At 42.3% G+C, this 25,115-nt stretch overlaps 1 protein-coding gene across 1 annotated transcript; it reads left to right on the plus strand.

The window, feature by feature from the left end:
• The first annotated feature begins 421 nt into the window (after positions 1 to 421).
• Positions 422 to 17,444, plus strand: LOC107701905 (axin-2-like). Its single transcript, XM_016504051.1, has 12 exons — positions 422 to 946; positions 2,231 to 3,141; positions 5,608 to 5,748; positions 8,135 to 8,237; positions 8,374 to 8,561; positions 9,309 to 9,423; positions 9,601 to 10,076; positions 11,761 to 11,928; positions 12,130 to 12,342; positions 12,435 to 12,515; positions 13,859 to 14,026; positions 16,036 to 17,444. Exons 2-12 carry the CDS (start codon positions 2,318 to 2,320, stop codon positions 16,160 to 16,162), a joined length of 2,604 nt encoding a protein of 867 aa, XP_016359537.1. The 5' UTR covers positions 422 to 946; positions 2,231 to 2,317; the 3' UTR covers positions 16,163 to 17,444.
• Positions 17,445 to 25,115: the final 7,671 nt, after the last annotated feature.

Here is a 25,115-nt window from a genome sequence, read left to right on the forward strand (position 1 = left end):
GGTTAAAAGAGAATTTAACCCCAAAGAGACCATTTCAGCTTAATTTCATAACAGCTGAAATAGTAGCTACTTTTTGTATAGCCTAAAGAAAACGAAAAAAGGCAGCATTAATATTCTCATTTGAGTTGTGACTATTTTATGATGTAGAGAGTCAGTGTTAACCACTGACATCATTTTACTCATAAATCGAAAGCTGCTATTCTAAAAACTTAGCACGTGGCTCAAAAAAGGCTAATTCTCAAACAGGCTTGTGAATCGCAAACTTAATACAGCTCTATTATGTGTGAACGCAGAAATGAGTGGGTTAACTAAGAAAACAGTACTGAATGGGGTTAACTGTGATTCCTCAGAGGAAAAAGCGGCCTGTGTCTTTAAAGTTTCTGTAGCAACAGCAGGATCGCGGCGCTGCAGATCACTTACTCCTGACGCTCCACAGCTCGAGGGGAGTCGGCTCGAGATCTCTCTGCTTTGATGAGGTCCTTGCGCCTCAGTTGAAACTTTTCCCTGACGGACTTTAGCGAACGGGCACTTTACTGCGACTCGTTGAGAGCATTATGGTTAGAGGCATCGATAGGGCTTGTAAAAACGAAATATGTGGTTTTCGACCGTTTTGGACCGATCTGCGTTGTTTTAAAGCGGGAATGCGAGAAATACTGTTATATGTATCTGTCGGGACCGTGCGGTCGGCTGCGCTCTTTGATGTCCGCTCTTAAACCCTGAGCTCAGTCCACACTGGAATAAGAGACCAGAGCACATTCAAACGCACTATACAGGGATCTAGTGTGCTCTTCGCGGGAGGAAGTTTGCGTTTAGAACCTAAAATCTGCATTTGACAACAAACAACATCAGAGGACAGGAGGACTGCGTACAATTGGATATATTGTGGAATATATTTGTTCTGTTGTTGGAAACCTGGGACTTTGGGGACTGAACTCATGGATGGATGGTGAGTTAGAGCAGTGTGTGTGTGTGTGTGTGTGTGTGTGTGTGTGTGTGTGAGTGTGTGTTCTCCCAGCGCTGGCCCCATGCTATTGCTTTGATTTGCTGTTTACCGACTTTGACGTCATGTGTCGCTGTAAAATGCAGTATATCTGATAGACGTTACATTAAAACGCGTGTTTTAGTTTTTTTTAATTATTATTGTGTTGATTTGAGGTTAGCTTGGCTATGCTTAAAGAATATTCATGATAGTGTTACGGACTTCAACCCCCTGTGATCTCATACTTTTGTTTTTCTTGAGGGGTTTGAAGTTGAATGTAGCATGTTTTGTCTTATTTCTAATGGATTGGATTCGATCACTCTTTATATCCGTAAAGGGACGACTTTAAGCGGTTGATTAATCTTTCAAAACTGTCTTAATGGGCATTTTAGACTTCTGTAGCGATGCCGCTGTATCTTTTATGATGCATTTGAGATCCTTTATGTCATCAGAAGTGTAGTTTTTTTTTACTATATTATTATTATTTTTATTATTATAAATGTAAATGAAGTTTTTACGTACGTGAAGCGAATACTTTTTGTTAAGAGAAGTCAATGTGATGATATAATGCAAGTCTATACTGTACAGATATACTGTAAGCAAGCATGCTATTGATTAAATGGGTTTACATTATTGTGCATTTCATTGCGATTCGAGTTAATCGTCATAGGTAGAATTTTACGCGACATTTGTCTGCATAGTTAAACATCTCGATATTCCGTTTTCGCTCAAGTCGCCGTCTTAAAACTCACTTTCAGAGTAGCCTATGTCTTCTTTTGAAAGTTGGAGTTTAGTTATGACAGATCTTTATTATTATTTACTTATTTATTGAAAAATACAACCAGGAACAGGATGTTTGATAGTTTTAATTATGTTTTTGAAGATCGTCTTCCGATCAAAATCGCACATTTGATCGGATAAGCTTAGTTTTCCTTAATGAGAGCGTTTATCCTCGTTTTTTCCTGTCCTCTTCATCGCTACAAGGTGATTAAACTGGGCTTGAATGAGACAGATGTAATGTTGTAAATAACCGCAAACGCTGGATTTTATGTGATTTTAATAATTTAAAAAGTTTTAAATGACTAATATAATGCCTACATAGAATTTAAACTAGGTCGCTTCGATTGCATTCGACGAAGCCGATTGTACACCGCAAGCGCGCACAATGTAAAGCTATAAGTGTCTGAAGTGACTCTTTTGAAGTTTTTGGGGCGGATCTGGTTTTGATGAGATCAATACTTTGTGTTTCAGAGAGAAGCTCCCCTGCTGATTTAAGAGAGAAAGGAGATTACAGCTGAGCTTCACACTGAAGGCTTTGCTGCTGGAGCTGCTAAAGCCATGAATAGGACACTAACAGATCCTATGGTCAATAGCTTCAGAGAAGATGACCCACGTCCACCGGTCCCAGGGGAAGAGGGTGAGACAACATGCCACCATCCCAGCAAGCTGGCCATGATGAGACCGAAGGATCCTGTGAAAACCATTATGGCTGATCTTCGCTGTTCCACAGCCAGGAGGGATGACGATGGACTTGGGGAACCTGAGGGCAGTGCGTCCCCAGACTCCCCTCTTGCCCGGTGGACCAAATCTTTGCATTTCCTTCTTGGGGACCAGGACGGTGCTCAACTTTTCCGGGCATATCTTGAACGTGAGAAATGCGAGGACACTTTAGATTTCTGGTTTGCCTGCAATGGTTTCAGGCAAATGGACCTCAAGGATACCAAAACACACAGAGTTGCCAAAGCCATTTACAAGCGGTATATCGAGAACAACAGCGTTGTGGCCAAGCAGCTTAAACCTGCTACTAAGACCTTCATTAGGGATAATATTAAGCGTCAGCAGATTGACTCTGCAATGTTTGATCAGGCTCAAATGGAGATCCAGACGGCTATGGAGGAGAACGCCTATCAGATGTTCTTGACCTCAGACATATACCTTGAGTATGTCAGAACCGGGTGCGAGAACCCCAGTCATGTGAATCCCAATGGACTAGGAGGTCTAAAGCTGGTGTGCGGATACTTGCCGACTCTAAATGAAGAGGAAGAATGGAGTTGTAATGACTTTAAAGCCAAAGCTTTGGCCACTGTAGTCGGACTGTCTGCCAAAGCGATACGGTCACCTCCATCCCTTCGCGCAGTGGAAGCATTGGAGAAAGGCTACAGGTGAGATATCCCAAAAAATCTTTTTCACTTGAATACTGTATGCTATGACAATCCTGCAATGCTGTTGCATGCTTCGTACTGCTTCATGTGTCATGCAACCTATAGTGTGTAGCTTAGTGATTAAAGGTCTAGTGTGGTAGCCGGAAAGTTGTAAGTTGAAACAAAGATCGATTGATGTGAAGGCTATCACTGTTTGTGTCCTTGAGCAAGACACTGAGTCTTAGGGATTAATTCTCTGTGTGTGTGTGTGTGAAGTAAGTAATATTGCATAAATTCATCAGAGGAATGTCAAATTAATAAATGAGTAATGCGTTTTCAAGTGTATTATTACTTAGTTTCATGTAGCTATCGCACTTGAGCTCTTGCATTAAACATGAGAGGCCCTTTCTTGCGAGTTTGGGGCCATTTGCTCTCACCTGGCTTGCATTACGCAGAGAGAGAGAGAGAGAGAGAGAAGGGGGAAAAACATCAATAGAGCAGCTCTTCCTTTCATGTAAATATTGTCTAGCACCAGGCCCTCTGCTGGCTCCACACAGTTTCCTCTGCTTTGAAATTCTTCCACCGTTAGAGGATCATCTTCAAGGATCAAGGCTAGTTCACAATGCAAAATTGGTTTCAGCCGTCAAACGGATAAAACAAGTGGCACACATCAAAAATGTCACTGATTCAAAAACGAAACTTTTGTTTTTGCTTTGCTGTTAACAAAACAAAGTACTTCAAATTGCTCACAAGATTTTGCTTATGTTGATTTAAGTAGTCTTCGTTTAGACCAGCTCTGTTACTGTACTTTGTCAGGTTTGACACCTTTAGATGTCTTGACGAGCTGCTGGTTTGGTTGTTAAAAAAAATAAGTATATTGTCTGGGTTTAAACAAAACACCAGGGGAAATTTGGTTTGATGAATTGCTAGCCGTCACACAACTTGAGGATGTAAATGAGGTGACCCATCAAGGTGTGGTGCCAGACAAATGTTTATCTGTCTCAAAGACGGCCCGTTGGGAGGGTGATCTTGAAGAAGGTGACAGAACGTTTCATCTCTGCTTATCTTTGTCAGGTTGTTTATGTAGGAGATGATTAAGAAGCAGACGAGAGTAATCAAAGTCTCTTTTTTGATGTTATTCCCTGATTTCTTTTTGAAGAATGCTCCTTGAGCAGTCTGTTTTCCCTCTCTCTCGGGGCACTTTTTTGTTCATCTGAAGCATGTGGAACTTATTTCTCTCCCTTTCTGTGTTTCTGAATAGAGTTATTCACAAAACAACACGCAGCAGCGGTTCCTCTGTGAGTAACAGAGACCGTGGCCTTCATCTCCTCCGTTTCTTATTTACCACCGTTCTCCTCTGATTTCAACTGCCTCTCTTTGCACTTTTATCTAGGAAAAAACCCCGACGGATGGAGAATAAGCACACTTTTTGAGCTAGCGGAAAAGAAGGACAGAGGGGGGCGAGGCACCTCATGAAAGAAAGCATGAATGAGGGGGTGAGCGAGGGAAGAATGGATCGGAGGGAGGGGCGGCCTGGGTGGGTATGTGGAGGAGGTGGCCTTAGCAGAGGAAAGAGCACAAGAGAAGGAATGACATGAAACGGGAAAGTTTGGAAGGGGGAGGTAAAATGAGGAACGGGGTGCCTGGCCCAGACAAAAGGCTCCAGATATGCTCCACTGAGGGGAAGTGGCATTGGCAATTCACACAGATGTGCTGCTCACTTAACTTTCCCCCTGATCAGCCCTCACTGGGCTGCCGCAGGGGGGAGGTGGGGCAAGGGAGATGAAAGGGAAGAGTAGAGAAAAGACAAACTGAGCTCGAGTTCCTCCCCCAGCCATGAAGGAAAAAAGACTAGTAAAAATAGCTGGACCCTTTTCACAAACATAAGGGAAGCCATGTTAGAAGCATTTTGCATTTTGCATTTGCAATGTGATATTTTCCCTCTTTTGCTCTCAAAATTAGGATGTTATCGTAACATTTATCTAATTATTTGACTGCTTTAATCCATTTTGTTAAGGCCAGATTCATAGTCTAGGCAAGTACACATATGCAGTCTCATTGTTCATACTTGACATGCTTTCTTGCATTACTGTGGTGGTAACAAACCTCAATAGTCAAGATGGCAAACAAGTTACCTTCAGATGTTGTCCCGTTAACTGGAGGCATCAACTTTGTGAGGGCAAAACTTAATCAAGTTTTCAAAGTTCCTTTTCAACTGTTCAGTTTACCTGAGCAATTGAGTCCGTTTACGCTATTGCATGCTGCAGTTCTGTTATGGCAAACCTTAGAATGCAGCAGAAGACATTTGGAAAAGTGATACATACAAATTTAGACCTTACAGGTTCAGTCCCCTTTGAGTAACCTAGTTACAAGTGCCTCAATTGTGGGTTCATGAATCAACCAAGCAACCTTCCAGTTAATAGCCTTGCAATTTAACCACTGTACCACGCTTTCAATTAAAACCAACATTGTTTGTTGTTCCTGTAGGTCCTATAGACGCAGCGACCCTGGAAACCCCTATCGTGTTGCGTCCGGTTATAGTTTTGCTCCTGCCACCAGTGCCAACGACAGCGAGGTCTCCAGCGATGCCCTGACGGATGACTCAATGTCCATGACGGACAGTAGTGTGTAAGTGTCTTTCTGGAGCCCTCTATATTTCTGTATTTTCCTGTTTCTTAACAGTAAACTGCCTGCCTAGGTGGCACTGTTGGGCATCATAGGCAAATCTTGAATGAATAGATGATGCCTAAAATGACATCTTGAAAAATTTATAGTTCAGTCTATCTCTACACTGTGGTCAAAGACTAACATCTTTCTCTGGCTGTTAGCAGACATTGGGTTTAATTATTTAGTCATTTGTGGCTGGTAATGAGATGGTACAGATTGCAGGTGATACATTGGCTTTTAAATGCGTTCGAGATGTTTTTAATGCGTTGCTGGAGTCTTGAGGGGATGAGCTATGAGAAAGGAGTGGACCCAAGAGAAGAGCCCTCAGATAATGTGCTTCCTCTATGCGCTAATTGAAGCTAATGTTTGCAAATTCCTCTACAGGAAATGACACTGGCCAGTTTGTCCTCCTCTTTTGCCCATGCTCTTTCCCTAGAAAGCTTTGATCTTCAATGGCTCTCTTTTTAGACTTTGCACAGCTTAGTCACTGAAGACATAGTCATTATTTATTGGTTTCCCCATTGTCCCTGGAAAAAGGGGGTGGGGGTTAACTCGCCATGTGGACTATAAGACACTCATTGAGGTGCTTTGGCAGTAAATTAAAGGAATCTCAACTCGCATGGAGGTTTGGTATGAGCCCGCCGGGGCTGGAACGAGGGGGATCCGGTGTCAGCTAGGCCTTTAAGAAATTAGCCATTTCTGGAGCACAAGAGCAGGTCACCTGGGATTAGGGTGTTTGGGACCCCATCCCCCCCCAACTCATGTACACCACCCATTCAACCCCACCTCTGCCTGAAAGCAGCCCTCCCCCCTCTGTGTTTGCGGCAGAGGCAATTGTGCGAGTGCATAGCTAAGTGCAGAGTGAGAAATAAAGTGCATGCTGGATGAAAGGCTTAACTGAATCGCTTTCAGCCCATTGTTAGGCCCCGGGAGCTTAGAGGGATAAGAGGGTGGCTGGCTGCTTTGAAAATTACTTGCACAAGTGAATAGGAGATTCCCATAAAGCACAGCCAGCCTGTGACACCCCAAAGCTCCAAACACAGCTAGTGTATATGGACAGTGGGCTGATTGAACCAAAGATTAATATTTTGATAGGTGCAACCATGCGACACTTTTATTTTATTTTTTTTAACAAAATGTGCAACAGCTTCTTGAGTGACCTGTAAATTATTTATTTAATAGTTGAAACTGCAGCATAGTTAAAAATTAAATTAGTGTGTGAAACAAAAGCTAATCAAATAATAAAAAAAAGAATAATCTACATTCTCCTGTCCAGTGATTTCACACATATTTAGCCATTGCATTTCTTATTCTATATTTTGTTTGTATTTGCGCCACTTTGAAGTAGCATAGGCAATGTGAAAACCAGCCTCTGTGTTCTTTATTTGGAGGCTGATTTGATTGGAATAGCTGCGTTTTTATTTGAGTTAAAAGGCACGGCGCTAAATCAGAATTGGAATTCCAGATAAAGGGAGGGAGGGAGCGAGGGAGGGTAGGAGAAGTGGGGGAAATTTTGCTTATATCTTATTTATGGATTTACTTGGACGCTAGGGAATGCCGCTGCGCCGACTTCAAACATTACCTTATCTTACAAACCAGCCTTTTGATGTGCGCAAGATCAGAGGGTGACTGCCGAGCGCTTGCCAAATGAAGATTGGAACGACTGCTTTATGCGCATGACTGTGAGCTTTCAAAGACGTGCTGGAAACTGCATTTGGGCTAGGTCATACACTTCAGAGTCAGAACAGAGCAAAGGAAACTGGCCTGGCTTAAAAAAAAAAAAAGCTGAGCGGAGGATGAGAAAGATATCTGGCTTTAGAGGCAAGAAAGGGTGAGATTGAAGAGGTGGAGGTTTACGAACATTCTGCCATGGATTAGATGGATTAGGAGTGTTTATGGAAACACAAGCCATCCTTTATTGTAATTGGTAACATCATATAGATGTCATAACAGTGGCGACGCTTGATTGTGCGTTGGCATTAGTGGCAGCATTTGCGCTGCTGCCCTTAGGGTTCGAGCGTGCCCCACAGCGTCTGTGCTGGGCAGGAGAGCAGAGAACGATCTTGCTGTTACCAGCACTCTGGAATGCTCACGGCTAACATGGAGGAAGATGAAGAATGTTGGGTTTTGGATGATATTGAAAGGAAAGTCATAGGGCTTGCTGTTTTAGTTTGCACAGGGTGAGAGTGCATCGTTTTCTGGGCCATTATTTCAACATCACACTAAGTGTAGATCTGTATGACTACAGGATTTGAGTTTCTACGGATGCTGAAGATGTATGTGTCTGTCTATCGTGTAATAATTTGGGCAGTAAATAACCATTATTGTTCTCTGTGTGTCCTGACAGAGATGCTATCCCTCCTTACAAGCTGGGGAGTAAAAAACAGTTACAACGAGAGATGCAGCGCAACATGAGGATGAACGGCCAAGTGTCACTACCTCCGTTCCCTGTAAGTGTCCTCGCCTTTTTTCTGAATTACATACAAACAACTCCAACATCGCCCCCAATTAAAAAGCGTTACCCACTCACGGTTGTGGACCGTTCGTGTTGTTGTGCTCTTTCTGGGATAATGACTCTTAATAAAGTGCCACACCGCGCTAAATGAGTCTGTTTTATCCTGGGGCACCAAAATCAACTGTGAGTGCTTTGATCAGTGGATGAATGGGGCTGACTTCAAGGGAAGTGACAACTTCCAACCGAGCTGCACCCTTTTTATTCCTCCAGCAGCACCCTCCACCCCCCCCTCCCTCGTTTCCTCTCTGCCTTCCTCAAAGTAGAAAAAGAGAGATGGTTGGTTAGTGTTTGGAGAGAGAGTTTGGAAAGACAACTTGTTAAGCAAGTCAAACAAACCTGTATCCACCCTCCCTATGCCCCCTTATCCTTTCTTACTCTCCTTTGTGTTCCTTTTTTCCTCTTCCTATCACTGAATGTATGAGAGAGGACAAGTGCACAAACAATTTTAAATTCTGCTTTGGAAAGACTTTCCATTTTCTGTGTCTTCTCTCTTTCTCTCCATCTCCTTGCCTCCCGCCCTCTCTCCTTTTTTTTCTAGATTGTAATATTTCCCTTCTGATTTGGCAATGACTGGCTGCCTCTCCCAGGATGCTACTTTTAGGCAGCAGGGGCCTGGAGCTGCTGAAAGTCTCACCAGCAGCTTGTCTTGCTTTCTTCTCTCTTTCGTCTCTCCCTTCATCGTCTTCACAAAGAGATGGAAAGAGGAAGCCAAATCAAGAAAGGCAGGGCACAAAATAATAATAAAAATAAGAAGAAAGTGATAGAAAATCCTTGTGTGAGCGCACATGGGGAAGGAGGATAATGTGGCTACTGTAGCTCAAAGGTGCCTGCTGTCATTGGGGGGGAATAAATTACCTCTGTGCTTCTGATCTCCCACCGCTTGACTCCTCTAGTGGCGGCACACATCTCGCCATCTTACTTTCTCTTCTTTTAATCCCCCTCTCTTTCCTTTTTTCTTTTGCCTCCCTCCTTTTTCCCCCTGTCGATATGTGACTTTTATTGCTAGATGTAAAGCCAGTGTCCCTGCCGCCCCTGGTGAGCGTTTGATAAGACTGGAGCGTCTGAAGCGGGAACAGGAAACCATGAGCTCCCTGGAGGAGAGACTTCAACAGATTCAGGAGGTTGGTATTGCTGGAAGTCTCCGAAAATGTTGTCAGTGTGTGAAATCGAAGTTACTTCCTCTATTAAAGAATTCAGAGAAATGTACATTTATATGCATAACATTCGCAGAATAGTTTGGGCAAATAGGCTGTTTTCAAGAATTTCTTTGTAACATTGCATTCCTGTGTGTGTTTTAGGAGGAGGAGAGAGATGAATCTGAGTTGTCTGGAAGCAGTGCATCCCACTCTCTGCCTTTGCTCCCTCATGGCTCTTGTGAGGAGGACCCCCAGGCCATCCTGGATGAGCACCTTTCCCGAGTTCTCAAGACCCCTGGCTGTCAGTCTCCAGGAATGCTGCGGCATTCCCCGCGCTCCCGCTCTCCTGAACAGCGCCCCCTGCCTCGGGGAGGTCCCGGCACCAGGTCGCAGTCTGGCTCTATGAATGGATACATGCCGGCAAAGACCTTCATCTCCAGACAGTCGACCAAGCACATCCATCACCACTACATCCATCACCATGCTGGGACCAAAAGCAAGGAGCAGATCGAGGTGGAGGCAACCCAGCGGGTGCAGTGCCTGTGCCATGGAGCTTCAGAATGCTGCTCCGCCCCCTACAGCCGCAGCCGGAGTCTGGGCCGAGACCAGTGTGGCAGCCCTGCAGAAGTGGCCTTTGGGTAAACTCATGTTTTTGTTGTTCTTCTCCAAAGTGAATCGCATTTTTGAGGGCCTAAACATGCTCCAAAACTCATGAACCTTTGACACGCGTCAGAACTGGCAAAAATGTACATCTGATATGGGTTTCAGAAGTGGGTGTGGCAAAATGGCTGGATAGCGCCACCTTTACACATTCAATGGAGTGCGCCTCAAGCTACGTTTTACGTACATATACGAAAATCGGTACACACATGTAACACACCATTACCTACAAAAAATGATCTTGGTACAAAATCCAAAACTCATCAGGAAGTACGTTATTTGGAATTTCCTGTATGATTTTTGTTCCGTTTTTGCCATTTCCAGGCCTCATACTTTGACGAACTCCTCCTACAGTTTTAATCGGATCATCTTCAAATTTGGTGAGGCTTATCATAAGGCCTTTGTGACGTTATATTGCGAAGATCTTGAGTTTTTGTCAAAGGGCGTGTCCCTGGCGGCCTGACAAAATTTGATGTTTCGCCATGAAACAGGAAGTTGCTGTAACTCAGGCAAGCAATGTCCGATCTGCCCCAAACTTCACACGTTTGATAAGAGTCCTGTCCTGAACACATCTACATGCCCATATTCGGTTATAGTCACAGTGCCACCTGCTGGCAACAGGAAGTGACATGTTTAACACTGCGTAACATATTAAAAACCGTCAGCAAGTGTTAAATGGGCTGGCAACATGTTAGAAACATGCTAAAACATGCTAGCAACACTTAGCTAAGTGTTAAAGCATGCTATTAATGCAGTGAAACAGGAAGTTGCTATAACTCATGCATACAATGTCCAATCTGCCTCAAACTTCACATGTTTGATCAGAGTCCTGGCCTGAAGACATCTACATGCTCATATTTGGTTATAGTTATAGCACCACCTACTGGCAACAGGAAGTGACATGTTTTACACTGTGATGCACTATTAGCAACACAGTAAAATATGCCATTGTGTGCTAAACATGCTAGAAATATGCTCAAACATGCTAGCAACACTTACTAAGTGTTAAAGCATACTATTAATGCCATGAAACAGGAAGTTGTTGTAACTCATGCATACAATGCCCAATCTGCCCCAAACTGCACACGTCCTGGCCTGAACAGATCTAAAGGCCAATATTTAGTTATAATCATACCGCCACTTGCTGGCAACAGGAAATGACTTGTTTTACACTAACTTAAACATGCAATGTCCGATCTGCCCCTAACTTCACATGTTTGGTAAGAGTCCTGACCTGAAAACATTTACATGCCAATATTCAGTTATAATTTATAGTGCCACCTGTTGGCAACAGCACATTTCATGTTTTACACTAACTCATACATACAATGTTCAATCTGCAACAAATTTCACAGATTTGATAAAAGTTCTGGTCTGAAGACATCTACATGCCAATATTCAGTTAAAGTCATAGCGCCACCAGCTGGCAGCAGGAAGTTTAGCACATATAAATGACTTTGACATATTCCTCCTATATTTATCACTTTAAATTCATATTGCCCACCGTTCTCTGTTTTCCTAAAGCCACCAGATGGCAGTGAGCCCGGGTGCGAGGGCCCTTTCATCGCTGCTTGCAGCTTTAATTTCTCATTGCTTTTTAATTGTTACATCCTGGAGTTTTTTTTTTTCAGCTTCAATTTTTATTCCTTTTCCTGCTGCTAGGCATCCCAGCTCTTTATCTAAGCGTCTGTGTAAATCTGGAGAGGATGTCAACACGGAAGGGATGGAGAACAGTCTCCTCCAGCTGCCAGCTGACAGTACAGACCGCTCTCAAAACGTATGGCAGTGGATCCTGGAGAGCGACAGACAGACCAAGCACAAGCCCCACAGGTCTGTCTCACAACTCTGTGATCATGTCTATATTGTAATCTCAGAAAATTCTTGTGCATGCGCATTTGCACACCAGTTGTCTTTTTGTTACTGAATTGCACAAGCGTTTTAAAGACTGAGGCTTGCCATCTGCCCACCTGGATTCCTGTGAGCTTTTGTTCTTACATTGTACTTACATATTCAAACTTTCTGTTCTTGCAGCACTCAAAATATAAAGAAGTCGCACTGTTTGGATCCCACGCGCACACACACCTGGGGAGGTGGCGGAAGCAGTGGGCATCTCCGTGCCCACCAGCCCGCACACCCCTACGTTCAGGACCCCGCCATGCCTCCTCTACCCCCTCCCAACACCCTAGCACAGCTGGAAGAGGCCTGCAGACGCCTTGAAGAAGTCTCCAAACCCTCTAAACAGAGGTACGAGCTCCAGACTTTAAGATCCTGTATGTCAGTCCTTGCTAAAAACTCTTGATTGATTCCTGTATTGACGTATGTGTTCCACTTCACAGGCATTCAACATCAAGCCTTCAGAGAGACAAGAGTCACCCAGTGCCTGTGCAGAATGGCAGTTCAGCGCTTCAAACGGATGAGTATGTATTTCTCCTGATAGTCATCGCACTTTAATTCATTTTCATTGACGAATGGCACACGTATGCAGTGCTTTGCAGCCATTAGTCTTTCTTTTCCTCCAGAAACTCCTGGTTGTTCTCTTTTTTTGGTTTCTGGCCCTAGCCAGTGTTTGAAGTGTGGAGCATTGGCCACCTGATGGCAGAACTTTTTTTCATTTTTAATTGGCTGACCTTCAGTCCTGGTCTATGGCTAGGGGGCTTTCTGAAGTAGCACTACAAAGTGAAGAAAGAGGCCAGGGGATAATCTTGACCATTTTTCTTTTCACTCATCTCTGACAGCATTTGTTAAACTTAAAGCACTGCATTTAAGCCACCTACTGACTCCGACACTGTTCTGTTTTTTTTTGTGCACCTTGGGTACTTAACCTAGATATATATATATATATATATATATATTAACCTAGTCGTAGAGCCCTGCTTGGGCCTCAAATATAGGCCCTAGCCCAGCCCTGGCCCGAAATGCTCAGACCCTAGCCCGGCCCTTGTCCGACAGCTCTTCAGAATTCTTGGCCCGAGTCCTACCCGAGCCCGTCTTTTTTTTTTTTTTCTTCTTCTTCCAAAACGGCTTACTACTGTTTCAGCTATTAAAATAGTTCAGTTTTGTATGTAATGGTAAAGTGATTATATGTTGTTGTTTTTTTTTATTAAGTTAATTTAAAGTTTGGAGCATTTTTTTTGTTTGTTAAATGTAAAGACGACTAAAGCGCGCTTTGCAGGACATGGGGGCGCCGGCACGATCACTTGCATTGGAAACAACTTAAAATACGCAGTGGTGGAGGTAACGAATTACAACTACTCGCGTTACTGTAATTAAGTAGTTTTTTCAGGTACTTGTACTTTTTTGAGTATATTTTTAAAGCTGTACTTTTACTTGTACTTAAGTACAAATTAAGCAAAATAATCTATTTTGTTACTTTTAAATCATAGTTCGTTACTGAGTACGCCCACAACAGGACCCGATGGGCTTGCAGACCTCTACCTAGTCGTCGACTAATATTTAGAATTACCATAATCTTGAAGTTTGATAATTAGGTCTTAGATTTCTCATCATTAATCCTACGTATGAGCTATAATCGTAATATTGATGGTTGTTTAAGGAATCAACACGAAAAATATCCATACATGCTTCCAAAAAATCTAATCCTGATGGATAAAAAACCAGTCCCACCCTAAATATTTCCTGTTGTGTTACAGAATTTCAGTGTGTTGTGCATGCCATCTAGTGTGGTCTTTAAGACCTAGCTAATATTATGCTCCGCTGTGAGGATATTTACGTTTGTGCTCGTGTGTTTGTGTCTTTCCAGACCAAAAGATCTCAAGAAGATGTCAGGTTGCCACAGTAGTTTGAGCTCAGAGACAGTGGTCACATACTTCTTTTGTGGTGAGGAAATCCCGTACCGCCGGATGATGAAAACACACAGCCTCACACTCGGACACTTCAAGGAGCAACTGAGGAAAAAAGGCAACTACAGGTATACCTTCCATTCTGACTGGAGAATTTCTGTTTAATAGTTGATATTAAGGCTGCTGAAGACTTGTATATAATAGTTTTGCTATTAGCTAATTAAAAAAAAAAATCCATGCGAGGTATTTATTGATTTGTTGGTCTCTTCAAGACGGCGATGTTTACTATAAGTTATTTACATTAGCAGCAAGTATGGAGTTAAGACAACAGGAAAGAGAGAGGGGTGGGTGCACAGAGAAATACAGAAAGAATGAGGGAATTTTAACTGTAGCCGTTTGGTCACATCTGGTATTGATTTCATCTTAAGGCACATTTAATAAGCAGCTCTTTGAAGCCCAGGCCTTTCATTTGATGCACAAAGACTTGCACACATTTTTAAACAATTTTCAACTACGTTGCTCTCATACATTTGTGTGTGTGTGTTTACATAAGACTATCATTTTTTTTAATGATTATTTCTCATTTATATCAAAGCCTCTCTTTGTGTTGGCCTTTTTATTTGAATGGGGCATTGTCAGATGGCCGCCAGTGGTTTTCCTTGTGCATGTTGACTCCATAAAAGCCCATTTAAAGCACACCAGAACAGTTGAGTAACTTTTTTACTGGTAACTATGCTGGTCATAGCTTTTAGCTGCCCCCTGACCAAAATCTGTAATGCTCCATGTTATTGCATTGTTGTCCATATAGATGACTTGTTTTGTCAAATAGCTTGTTTTCTGAGGCCTGCATTCTACATGAATATTGTCAAAAGATCCCCATGTTAAGGACCCCTCTCTCACTATGCACATTTTCAAGGAAAAGAGAATTCAAAGCTGATGGTTTTAATCGCAGAAAATGTGTGTAGTTGGGTCATTTCAACATGGCAGAAATTCAACAAAGAACAGTACTGCCAGAGTTGCCAGACGATATTGGTGCCAGATGTTGCGAAGAGAAAATCTTGCCATATAAAACATGTTCCAATGGAAAGACGACTTTCTCTTTTTCTTTCTTCTTCTCCCTCTCTCTGTTTTTTTTTTCCGAACAAATAAGAGCCATGCTTCCCTTTTGAAGATTTTGCGGAGGAGGATATAGCTTATTCTCCAGAAATAAGGATGTAATTATGTGCCATGTAGCAGTATTCTAGTTTGTCCCTCATTTATGAAGTTGGGTTTGGGCAGTGGGAGAACAATGGATTGTTTCCGACATATTGAAAGAAGAAAAGCAACTTTGTTCTCGTCAATTGTTGTTTTGAGTCATGGTTATTCCTGTGTGTGTTTTATGTGCACTGTTTCTATGACTTGGTGGTGTTTGCTTGTAAAAACCTAGCATGCACTGCAGCGCAAGTTAGTAAGAGGGGGCATTTTCCATTACAAAGCCAATTACTGAGGCAGACCTCACCACTCCCTCCCCTCCCACTGTTTTCTCTTCCTTCTGGAGGAGGTGGAGATCATTAGTGCATCAGAGGTGGAAGGAAAAAGACAAATCGAATGATAGAAATGAGGCAAACAGGTCATCCGTCAAGGTCAAAGACTAGATTAAGACCAGACTCATCCCGTCGCAATGTGGTAATGAAAAAAGCTTGAGTAGACTCTGCGGCACCCAAAAATGTCAACCCTTGTGAAAGATCCCCATCATTTGCTCAAGAGCTCCCAATTAGACACCAGAGCCCTGATGGTAGATGGGTGGTAGTGTTTAACAGACCCTCTAATTTAGGCTAAAGCATCTCTTTGTCCCCCATATAGTGGAGTGCAACACAGTATAGCACTAGTGTCTGATACGGGTATTTAAAGTCGACACGAAATGGTGTTTAAAACATTTTACTTCTATAATGTGATGCATTTCACACTGAAACGGGATATTCAGATGGTTTGGGTGTGTCTGTGTGACGTATCCATGGGGTCTTTAAGCTTTTCATAGGCTTGGAAAACAACATTGTTATTTTCTGGAATGAAAGAACACCATTTTACCTGTAGATTACCTGTAGTCATTTGTGAATGCAATCAACAGTTTGTTGACCGTACGTGTTCTCTGTTTCAGGTACTACTTCAAAAAGGCCAGTGATGAGTTTGAGTGCGGTGCTGTGTTTGAGGAGGTCTGGGACGACTGCACAGTTCTGCCCATGTATGAGGGCAAAATCCTCGGCAAAGTGGAGAGAATGGACTAAACAAGCATGACAGCCCACATGTGGACTTACCCAGCACTCAAGACTAACTCGACGAGCGGAAAACGGACGTTTTATGAAGCTAAAAAAGTTTAGACATTTGGCTTACCAAGCTATTGAAGGAATACTAGCCAATGAAGTACAGAGGGATCTGAACCAGCAATGCATCATGAGAAATTGTTCCTTTGATTTGGAACGCTAAGAAAGATGTTATGACCAATGAAGACGCAGTCAACCACTTGTTTGTTTGGACTACAGCACACCAACATTGGTGTGTTACCATACCATGGACTGCTGACCAGCATTTGTGGTAATTGTAGATGTGTATACGTGTGTTGGATGCGAGAACGTGTGCATGTGTATACAGAGGTGCTCATATGTACACAAAGTTATAATATGCTTCTGTCACAAGTTAAAGACTTAATTGCTATTTATTAAACTGTCATTCCCCTCATACCTGTGTTCAGATGTTGGACAAGCTGCTTATTTGATTGGGAGATTTTCAATGTTATACATGCATGGACGGATGTCTAGAGTCACGCGACCTTAACTCAACAGACTGTACCAGGAATCTTCTCTTCTGGCCAATGAGAACGAACTGTGCTTCAGACCAGCACCCCTCTCCAAACCTCTCTGCTGATTGGGTGGATATTTCAACCTTAATTGCCCAGCCAATAGCTGATGTGTTGCATCTTTAGTGCCTTTGGTTTAAGGTCCAGACATTGCACAGGAACCAATAGCCTTGTCCTGGAACCTGTTCCAAAACTCTTATAAACACTGAGTAATAGGAAGTCATGCTATTTAAAAAACAAAACACAAAAAAAGGTCATCTTAATTTCAACACTGTCTGGGAGATCAGAGGGTGTGCATGGAAGGGGTTAATGTCCTGTGTAAATGTTGAATGGAAAGACCTGGTTTAGCCTATTTAAAACCGCTGAGCTCCAGGGGAAAATCTCGGAATGCACTGGCAGGAGTGGATGAGAACATGCCATCGCTAGTGTATTATACATTACCTGTGCCTACATGGATACCATGCTGTGTGCTGCCCTGTTTCAGGGTGTGAATATTCCCTTGCTTTTCTGAGGGGTTTATGTTTAAAATCATTTTTTATGCTTTGGATGTCTTGTAATCATGACATTACGTTTCAGTGTTTTGCTCCCCCGATTTTGTTTGTGTTTCACTTAAATGTAAATTATGCATTATATAGAGCTTCATTTTAAAGACGACTTGGTACTTTAATTATTGTAATTACGAAGAGATGTAGCCTTTATTAAAAGTTATATTTTTTAAATGAAAGCTAATATGTTTGTGTGGTTACTGTGCATTTGTGTCTGGTTGGAAGTGATTATTGCACCCTCATTTGAGAATTTGATTCACTGGGAATCAAACCCAAAATAAGCTCCACACTGAATCTGTCTATGCTCCACAGAATTGGAACACCTGTATTGGATGTCCATTTAAATAATAATACTAAAATGCTTTCTGAATACTTAGGGATACTGTTGACTCACCTTTGTGTAACTTTTACCATTCCACTCATTTACCCCAAAATCTGTGCCAAAAAAAAAAAAGAAGCTTAAGACGACAGATTTAGTTTAGCCTGCTCATGATCTTTACATTAGGGCCTTTCGCACTGCGGGAACCTTTTCATAGTACCAGAACTAATTGTGGAACTACCCACTTTTTGGCGTTTTCGCACTGCCGGAACTGGGTGCGATTTTAGTACCGGACTGCCTTTTTCGAGAACCAAATTAGCTCGGTCTAACCAGCACAACTGGTACTAATCGTGACGTAAGTAGACATTGATTGGCCAAACGCGTGCGAGAATCCCCTCCCCCGCCATGATTTAAAACACCGTGTAAACATACTGTAAACATTGTGTCAACTTATTTCGCAAGACATACTGTAAACATAGTGTCAACTTATTTCGCAAGTATGGAGAACAGCGATAGATGGACGGACGCTGAAGTGCAGGCACTTGTAGCAAATGTAGCACTGCCAGTTGGCGTTGGAGATTCTTAGTCCTGCTTTCCGTTCTTTCAGTCGCTTTACGTATACGTCGACTTTCCATGTCCATTATTGTGAAACCTGCGAGACACAACAAAAACACAGCTCCGATCACAGCATCCTCCATCCTCCTGTTGTTAATGTTCTTCTTTGTTTCTGTTGTTGAACGCCACGCACAAATGACGACGCTGTCGACCGGCTTACATCACTTCTTAGTACACACTGTCGGTGCGAATGCAACCCTTTAAATGGTACTGGGAAATGGTTTGCGCAAAATCGTCCCAGTAATTTAGTACTGTACATTTAGTTCTGGAACTAAAGCGGTGCGAAAGGCCCTATTATGAGGGCCCTGCTCTACCAGTTGATCTCAGAGTTCACTGTATTAGACTGCTCTGAGATCAGTTTTGGGGTGTGCCTTTCATCATTCTCTTATACGTGCCATTCTAACAGGAAGTTTGGTAAAGACGTCATGAATGATAGCATGAGGATGTCATAAGAGGCTCCCCGATTGGCTGTTAATCCCATCCATTAAATTGCAGGCGGGGTTCCTGCCAGTTGGGGGTAACTCTGTGGCTGTTTGTACACCATAGAAGGCTTTGTTCATGGATCATTCCCCCTGTCAGCTCCCTCCAGCCCTGCCCCAGCACCTCCATGCTTAATTAAAATCTCACCCCCTGTAGCTCCTTCCATGAGAACCCAACTCCAAGGTGAAGGCCTTTCCCAGAAAAACCCCTATTTCAAGCTTCAGATCGGCCCATTAGGAGGGAGGGGGACTCGGGCATCAGGTTGTTTTTGTCGCCATTTTGGCAGAGAGCGCGATCAGTTGCCGGAGTTCTATGTGGGAATAGTTTTATCTGGCTGCCTTCGTTCAGTATTTCAAGTGTTCGCCATAAAGTGGAGGGAGGAGGTTTTAATGGTTACATGCTTTTCTTGAGTGCCTCTCCACACTTGGACCAGGCCCTGGCCTTTACTTCTTCCCTGGGAGATGTGAGCTTTGCCAGGGCCTGGGCAGCTGGTTTTTCTTGGGGCTAATTGGATGATTAGAATGCTCCTGGAAGCACCACTGGCCCAGCATGCTCAGAGACAATGCTGCGGCATAATGAAGCACTTCAGACCCCGGTGAGAAATCCCAGCCATATTTGTTCCCATTATCAGCCTTTAATTTGCTCCCTCGTAGAAAATTAATAAATGCAGCAGTAATTTGGCCACTAGAGTCCTTTTTGCCTGCGAGCATGAGCGTGTACAAGCTCAGAGATAAGTTGGAGTGCTAAGTGTTCCCGGCATGTCTTGCGCGGATGCATCCACCGAGTGTTTTTTTTTCTCTGCATGGAATGCCAGATACAGCCTGGCAGAGATCAGAGCACGCCTGACCCTTGACTTGTCACTTCCCTTCTCCTAATTGTCCTTCATTCCAGTGAGCTCTATTTTAAAGTTTCCTGTGCTTTGATCGTAAAACCATCTAGGAAACTCTTAGCTGTATTTCCCCGAACAGCCACGACCTTCCCACCTAAATGCACCCCTTAAACCTTGGTGGAAATCGCAGGTGCCATCTGCCGCCGGAGGGCGAGTTTAACGTTGGCTGACTTCAAGTCATTTAGACAATGTCGCAATGTTAGATTGATGATATCAGTGCTCTCGTTTCCCATGGCACAAAGCGTAGCACGTGGGAGGCAGCACAGTAACCATATCAGGCAGTGTGTGCCAGGGGCTCGCTCTGAGGAGCGCTAACTGTTTCATTCATTTCATTGTGTGTGGTGGTAATTGGCATTAAGCGCTACTCTGGCGGCTTTAACCAGCTTCTGTGTGTGTGAAAGGGAGAGAAAGAGACAGCTAAAGCTGCCTTAGTTCACTTCCCAGCCAACATTAGCTCGCATGGCAGGCCAGGGCTATTGTGCTATCTCACTTTTGTTACACTTAAGAGAGGGACTCCAAACCGGTTCTGCCAAATAAAAAAAAAATGGGTCTCTGTTGATAGATTTATTTGCCAGGTAAAAACGCTCGGCTGTGAAACGCGGGAGAAACAGAAGGGTGTGTGTGTGGGAGGAGGGTTAAAGGATAAATGAGGAAGAAAAAAGAAGGAAAAGAGTGCGACAGAGACTGAGACATGGGCTATTGCCAAGAGACACATCAAAGCGCTCCCTTGATGTTTATTTTGAATGGGCACTAATGGTTTCTGAAGGCAAAGAATTGCAGCAGGAAGACGAAAAGAAAGAGCGAGAGAGACAGACAGAAGTATGGAGCCAGGCAGCAATCCTGTGAGGGCACAAATATTCTCATCTTGTGTCTCTAAAAGGAACAGCAGGGTGTGGTAATGGTGGAGATGCTAAGACCAGGTTATGATTACATCCACCCATATTCTGGGTGCACGGCTTTGAGCCTTTGCCCAATGAGCTGCGCTTGTCTTTGTTTTTGTAGTTGATCAGCCATTTATAAATGTTTTTCCTGACCCACAACTTTTTTGTTTTCGTGCCCATTCTCTTTATACTGAAATCAGCAAATTTGAAAGACATTGAACTAGCGCTAAATAAAGAAAAGTGTGCATGTTTGCATGCTTGTGGGTCCTGGAAGTAGATAAAAGGAGCCAGAAAGCATACCACATTGCTGCGGCTTCTCTGTGAATGCAGACGGTCGATGACTTTAGAATGTGTCATGTCTTTACTTGCGCTAGCGCCTCAGTTCCAGCACCCCATGATGTTTTGCCTGCTTCAGGGGAGACTTTTATGTCATATCACCTTTGAAACTCATACAAAATCTCCTGACCTATCTTTTGCCGTGCCTGTATACACCCAACTGAATCCACACAGCTGTCACTGCAGATCTATTTTTCAATCATCTTCCTTTATTTCTAGACTGGTACAAAATATGTCCTATACAGGTATTTAATTCATTTTTCACAATAGAATACTATTTTACAATCAGTGTTGGGTGTAATGCATTACCAAGTAAATAATTACTGTAATTACTTTTCTCTTAAAAAAGTAAAGTAAGGGACCATTAATTAGTTACTTCTGATGTGATTGCATTAAATACCAAATAATTGTATATTATTTATTTCAAAATAAATAAATGAATTAATAAAAGAGCAGTTTCATGTTTATCTCTGTATTGTTCAACTGCCCAAGGTTGACATATAGGAATTATAAAATAAATAGTAATACTTTTTATAAAGTGTAATTAGTGTAGTAAAAGATTTACACTGTTGAAGATGTAATTAGTAGCTAGTAATTAATTACTTACCAATTACTTTACAATATACTGCAAACTACACAGTATACACTGTTTAATACTATAAATAGCAAGTGAGTGTGCAGTAATCTGTGATGAACATTATTTAAGTGAATTTATGGCTTAATTCAAAATGACATATTAGCATTATCTGTTACATAAAGATATGGTATCATTGCAGGTGAGTGGTAAAAGGAGCCTATTTGGGAGCCAGATCCAAAAAAATAAAAAAAGAACATAGAATAAGTTGCAGTGCGTCCGAAATCACGTACTGTCTGAGTAGGTACTACATTTGAATTTGAATTTGAACTTACTTTGTGGCCGTTAAAAAAGCATGTTTCATATAGTATGAATGTGTATAGTATGGGTGCTTCTCAATATCCCTCCTCGTTTCCTCGCTCCTCCGTACTCCATCCTATGACCCGGAAACTGATCGAGCTCAGCCATCTTGTAGGACATCTCAATTCTCTAACTGCACTGCGAGGATCGAGGAGTGAGGAGGCTTCCTGAGTTGTCATGAGCGAGGATACACAGGTGTATCCTTTGGGGAAATGTTTTATCGACTAAACGTGACGCACGTATAAATTCTCCTCCCCCTTCACATCTGTCGTAATAATTTGCATTTTTTATTTTACCTTTGCCGTTTAAGTAAACCATACATGTCATTTCAACAGGGTATCTTGCTTTATTGATATTTATTATGAATGCCTTAAAGGGGTGGTTGATTGCGATTTCACTTTTTTAACGTTAGGTAGTTTGTAATGTTGCTGTTTGAGCATAAACAATATCTGCAAAGTTACGAAGCTGAAAGTTCTCTCTCTCATTCAGCTCAGCTCCGACAATGAACTGTTCCAATTATATTCTTATTTTCACATAGCTATGAGAAGCATTAAACATGGGTTGCTGTACTGTATTAAAGCTTTAATCAGGATAAAACCATACATTAAAAGCTAACATAAGCAGTAGCATTTACAACAGCGTATCTAAAAGTATGAGACAACAACAAACAAAAAATATAGGCCTACCATTAAAAGCCGTGCTTGCACAGGTTCTGCACAATCCTCTGCTTCTCAATCGGGCTCAAAATGATAAGCGATATTAACGGTCTTGTTTACAATATATCCGGAGCACATGCCGCTGAGGTGAGGGGCGGGACGTTTAGATGCGCACTAGAGGCGGTTTAGCCAATCACAACACACTGGGCTAGCTAACCAATCAGTGCCCATCACCTATTTCTGAGGGCGGGGCTTCATAAAAACAGAAAAATATCAGCTGTTTCTCAGAGAAGGGACAGAGCGTTGTGGAATAGAGGTAAATTATGTGAAAAATAATGCGTTTTTTTTTTTTAATGAAGGCATTAACACATGTTAAACTGCACGAAATTTAACAACATATGGGGAGATCTCTTTAGCGCAGCTGATGACGCTTTTAAGTGACGATTAAGTGGTCAAGAATATTCCAATGTTCATCCTTTGATTCCTCTGTTCTCATTTCCTTTCCTTGCATACTTCCCTCGTATCCTAAGGGGGTGGCGCTAAGATGCGAGGTAAGGAAGCGAGGATGCACAAATAAGAATTGAGAAGCTATATAGAGGTAATACTATACTATATAGTAGGTAAGTATTTGGATGCAGTGTTGGTTAATTTTTGTTTCATATGGCGCAAGGAAAATGGAAGTCAAGTTGAGCACATTATGGGATACAGTATTCCAAGCAATGTGCTCTGTTGTATTCTGCAAATTTTTTCAAATGTTGTAAGCCACCCTTATATTCCATTCATACAGAAGATCTGCATACTATGCACAGTATACATGCCATATGTGCAGAAACAGTATGTTTTTATGATATTCCAAACAAAGCCTCAACATATGGGCAGATATATAGATGTTTGTGCTAAATAATTGTTTTGAACTCATTTAGTTTTTTGTTATTAAAAATAAAAGAAAAATAATAATAAGCACAACATCTTTTGTAAGTACTTTTAAAAAGTTAAAACTATTAATGCTAACAGGAGACAGATCCCTCCCCAAAATGCTATTTAACAGCTGTCTCTTAGAGCCCCTGATTGAGTGGATAGCTTCAGAACAATTCTTATACTGCCTTTTATATTGAAAGGTCATCACAATATTGTTAAAATACCACTTTCTTCGCTTTCATCATGAAAGGTCACACTGTATACCCGAAGATCCCCTTGGAGTCTTTAAAGGTGAGCGACTGTGCCTGCCGCCATTGTTGAGTCAAGCGCTCGCTTGAGCAAGTATTTCTTCATTTAAGACTTCAGGAGAAAACTGTCTTTTTTGAAACCGAGGTTCAGGGGTAGCAACAATTTTATTTGTAACCTGCATAGTATGTAAACTTTAATACAGGGCAAACAGCTTTGTGCTCAAGTGCTTAAGTCAAAGGTAAAGAGTATATATAAGCTTGTATGATCCCAAAATTCCTAAAATTCCCACATTATCTCTTCTACCCTGTTCATTTTAAGGTCTTCATAAACTCAGGCGATACACCAAGCCTATCAAAATGATATACACCTTTGTGTTTCATACCATCCGCAAACCTTTTCATGGCACATTAATAACAAATGTGATCTTTCTTGTCCACCCTCTCTGAATTAGGCATCACAGCATCTCTGTATGGCTGGCTTGAGTGAAGGTACCTCAATATATGGCCTCCTCCTCTTCTTGCATTGTGCTCAATCATAACGTCTCCTTCCACTGTGAATAGGATGGACAGAGGATAAAACAGCACAGGGTACAAAAAGTTATCTGGGATGCTCTGCCTCAAAACATTATGTTTGCCATGTAAAGTTTGTCTTATGCTTTTAGTGCCCAGCTTCAGTTAAATGTGAAATCAGTTCTCTTTCAGCCAATGCCTGTTTACGTCCCTCGGCTGAAAGATCTGTGCGATTGTTGTCCATTGTCATTTCCTCTTATTGTTTCGCCTTTGTTCTCATGACCTAATTTTTGTTGGTTTTTATTGCTTTTTTATCTTTCTCTCTCTGCTCTGCAAGGGTATGGGTACACGGTTGAGGGGTCACAGGCTTAGAGGGGAAGAGTACATGTGCACATTTTTATGGCTAACCACATGTGTTTTTAGATATTTGGGCCTCTATTTCTCATGGAAAGGCAGTTGGGGGTAGTGTGGGTTCGGGATGGGTTACGGGTAGGTTGGGGGATACTGGTGGGGGGGTAGCTGGTGTGGGAGAGAAAAACATATGGTTCTTGTTTGAAGGGTTAAGATGAAGCAGCCATGTTTCTTCCATGTGAAGTGCAACGGAAATCCAAACATCCCCTCAATGATTAAACAGTATGATTTCTGTGACGCCCCCATTGGAGAAACAACAAAATACACAATCATGTGATGCCTGCATGGCTGCATAAACACAATAATGTGTAGGGTACAGGGGGAAGGAGATGCAACTTTCTTAGTATGTGGAAACCATCAGTGATTAAGAGATTTGTAAGCCTTCCAATAACCCTCTTGGCCCTCATGTGGCCATATTTCACAACTGGCAATCCACCGGCCATAACGGACACTGCAGACTGGGCACTTGGGAGCCTTAAAATATAAAAATCTAAAGTAAGCTAGAGACAGTGCTTCCGGTGTTGGAATCTCAAACCTTTGACAATCATGTATCCCCAGCTTCCATTGCTTGGTCGAACAGCTACTTCCACACCAAACTCATGCTATTGGCAAAGCCAGAATTTGGCATGTCGAACTGCTCAA

Source organism: Sinocyclocheilus anshuiensis, unplaced genomic scaffold (assembly GCF_001515605.1).
Source record: "Sinocyclocheilus anshuiensis isolate Anshui unplaced genomic scaffold, SAMN03320099.WGS_v1.1 scaffold498, whole genome shotgun sequence".
In the NCBI taxonomy this organism is placed as follows: Eukaryota; Metazoa; Chordata; class Actinopteri; order Cypriniformes; family Cyprinidae; genus Sinocyclocheilus; species Sinocyclocheilus anshuiensis.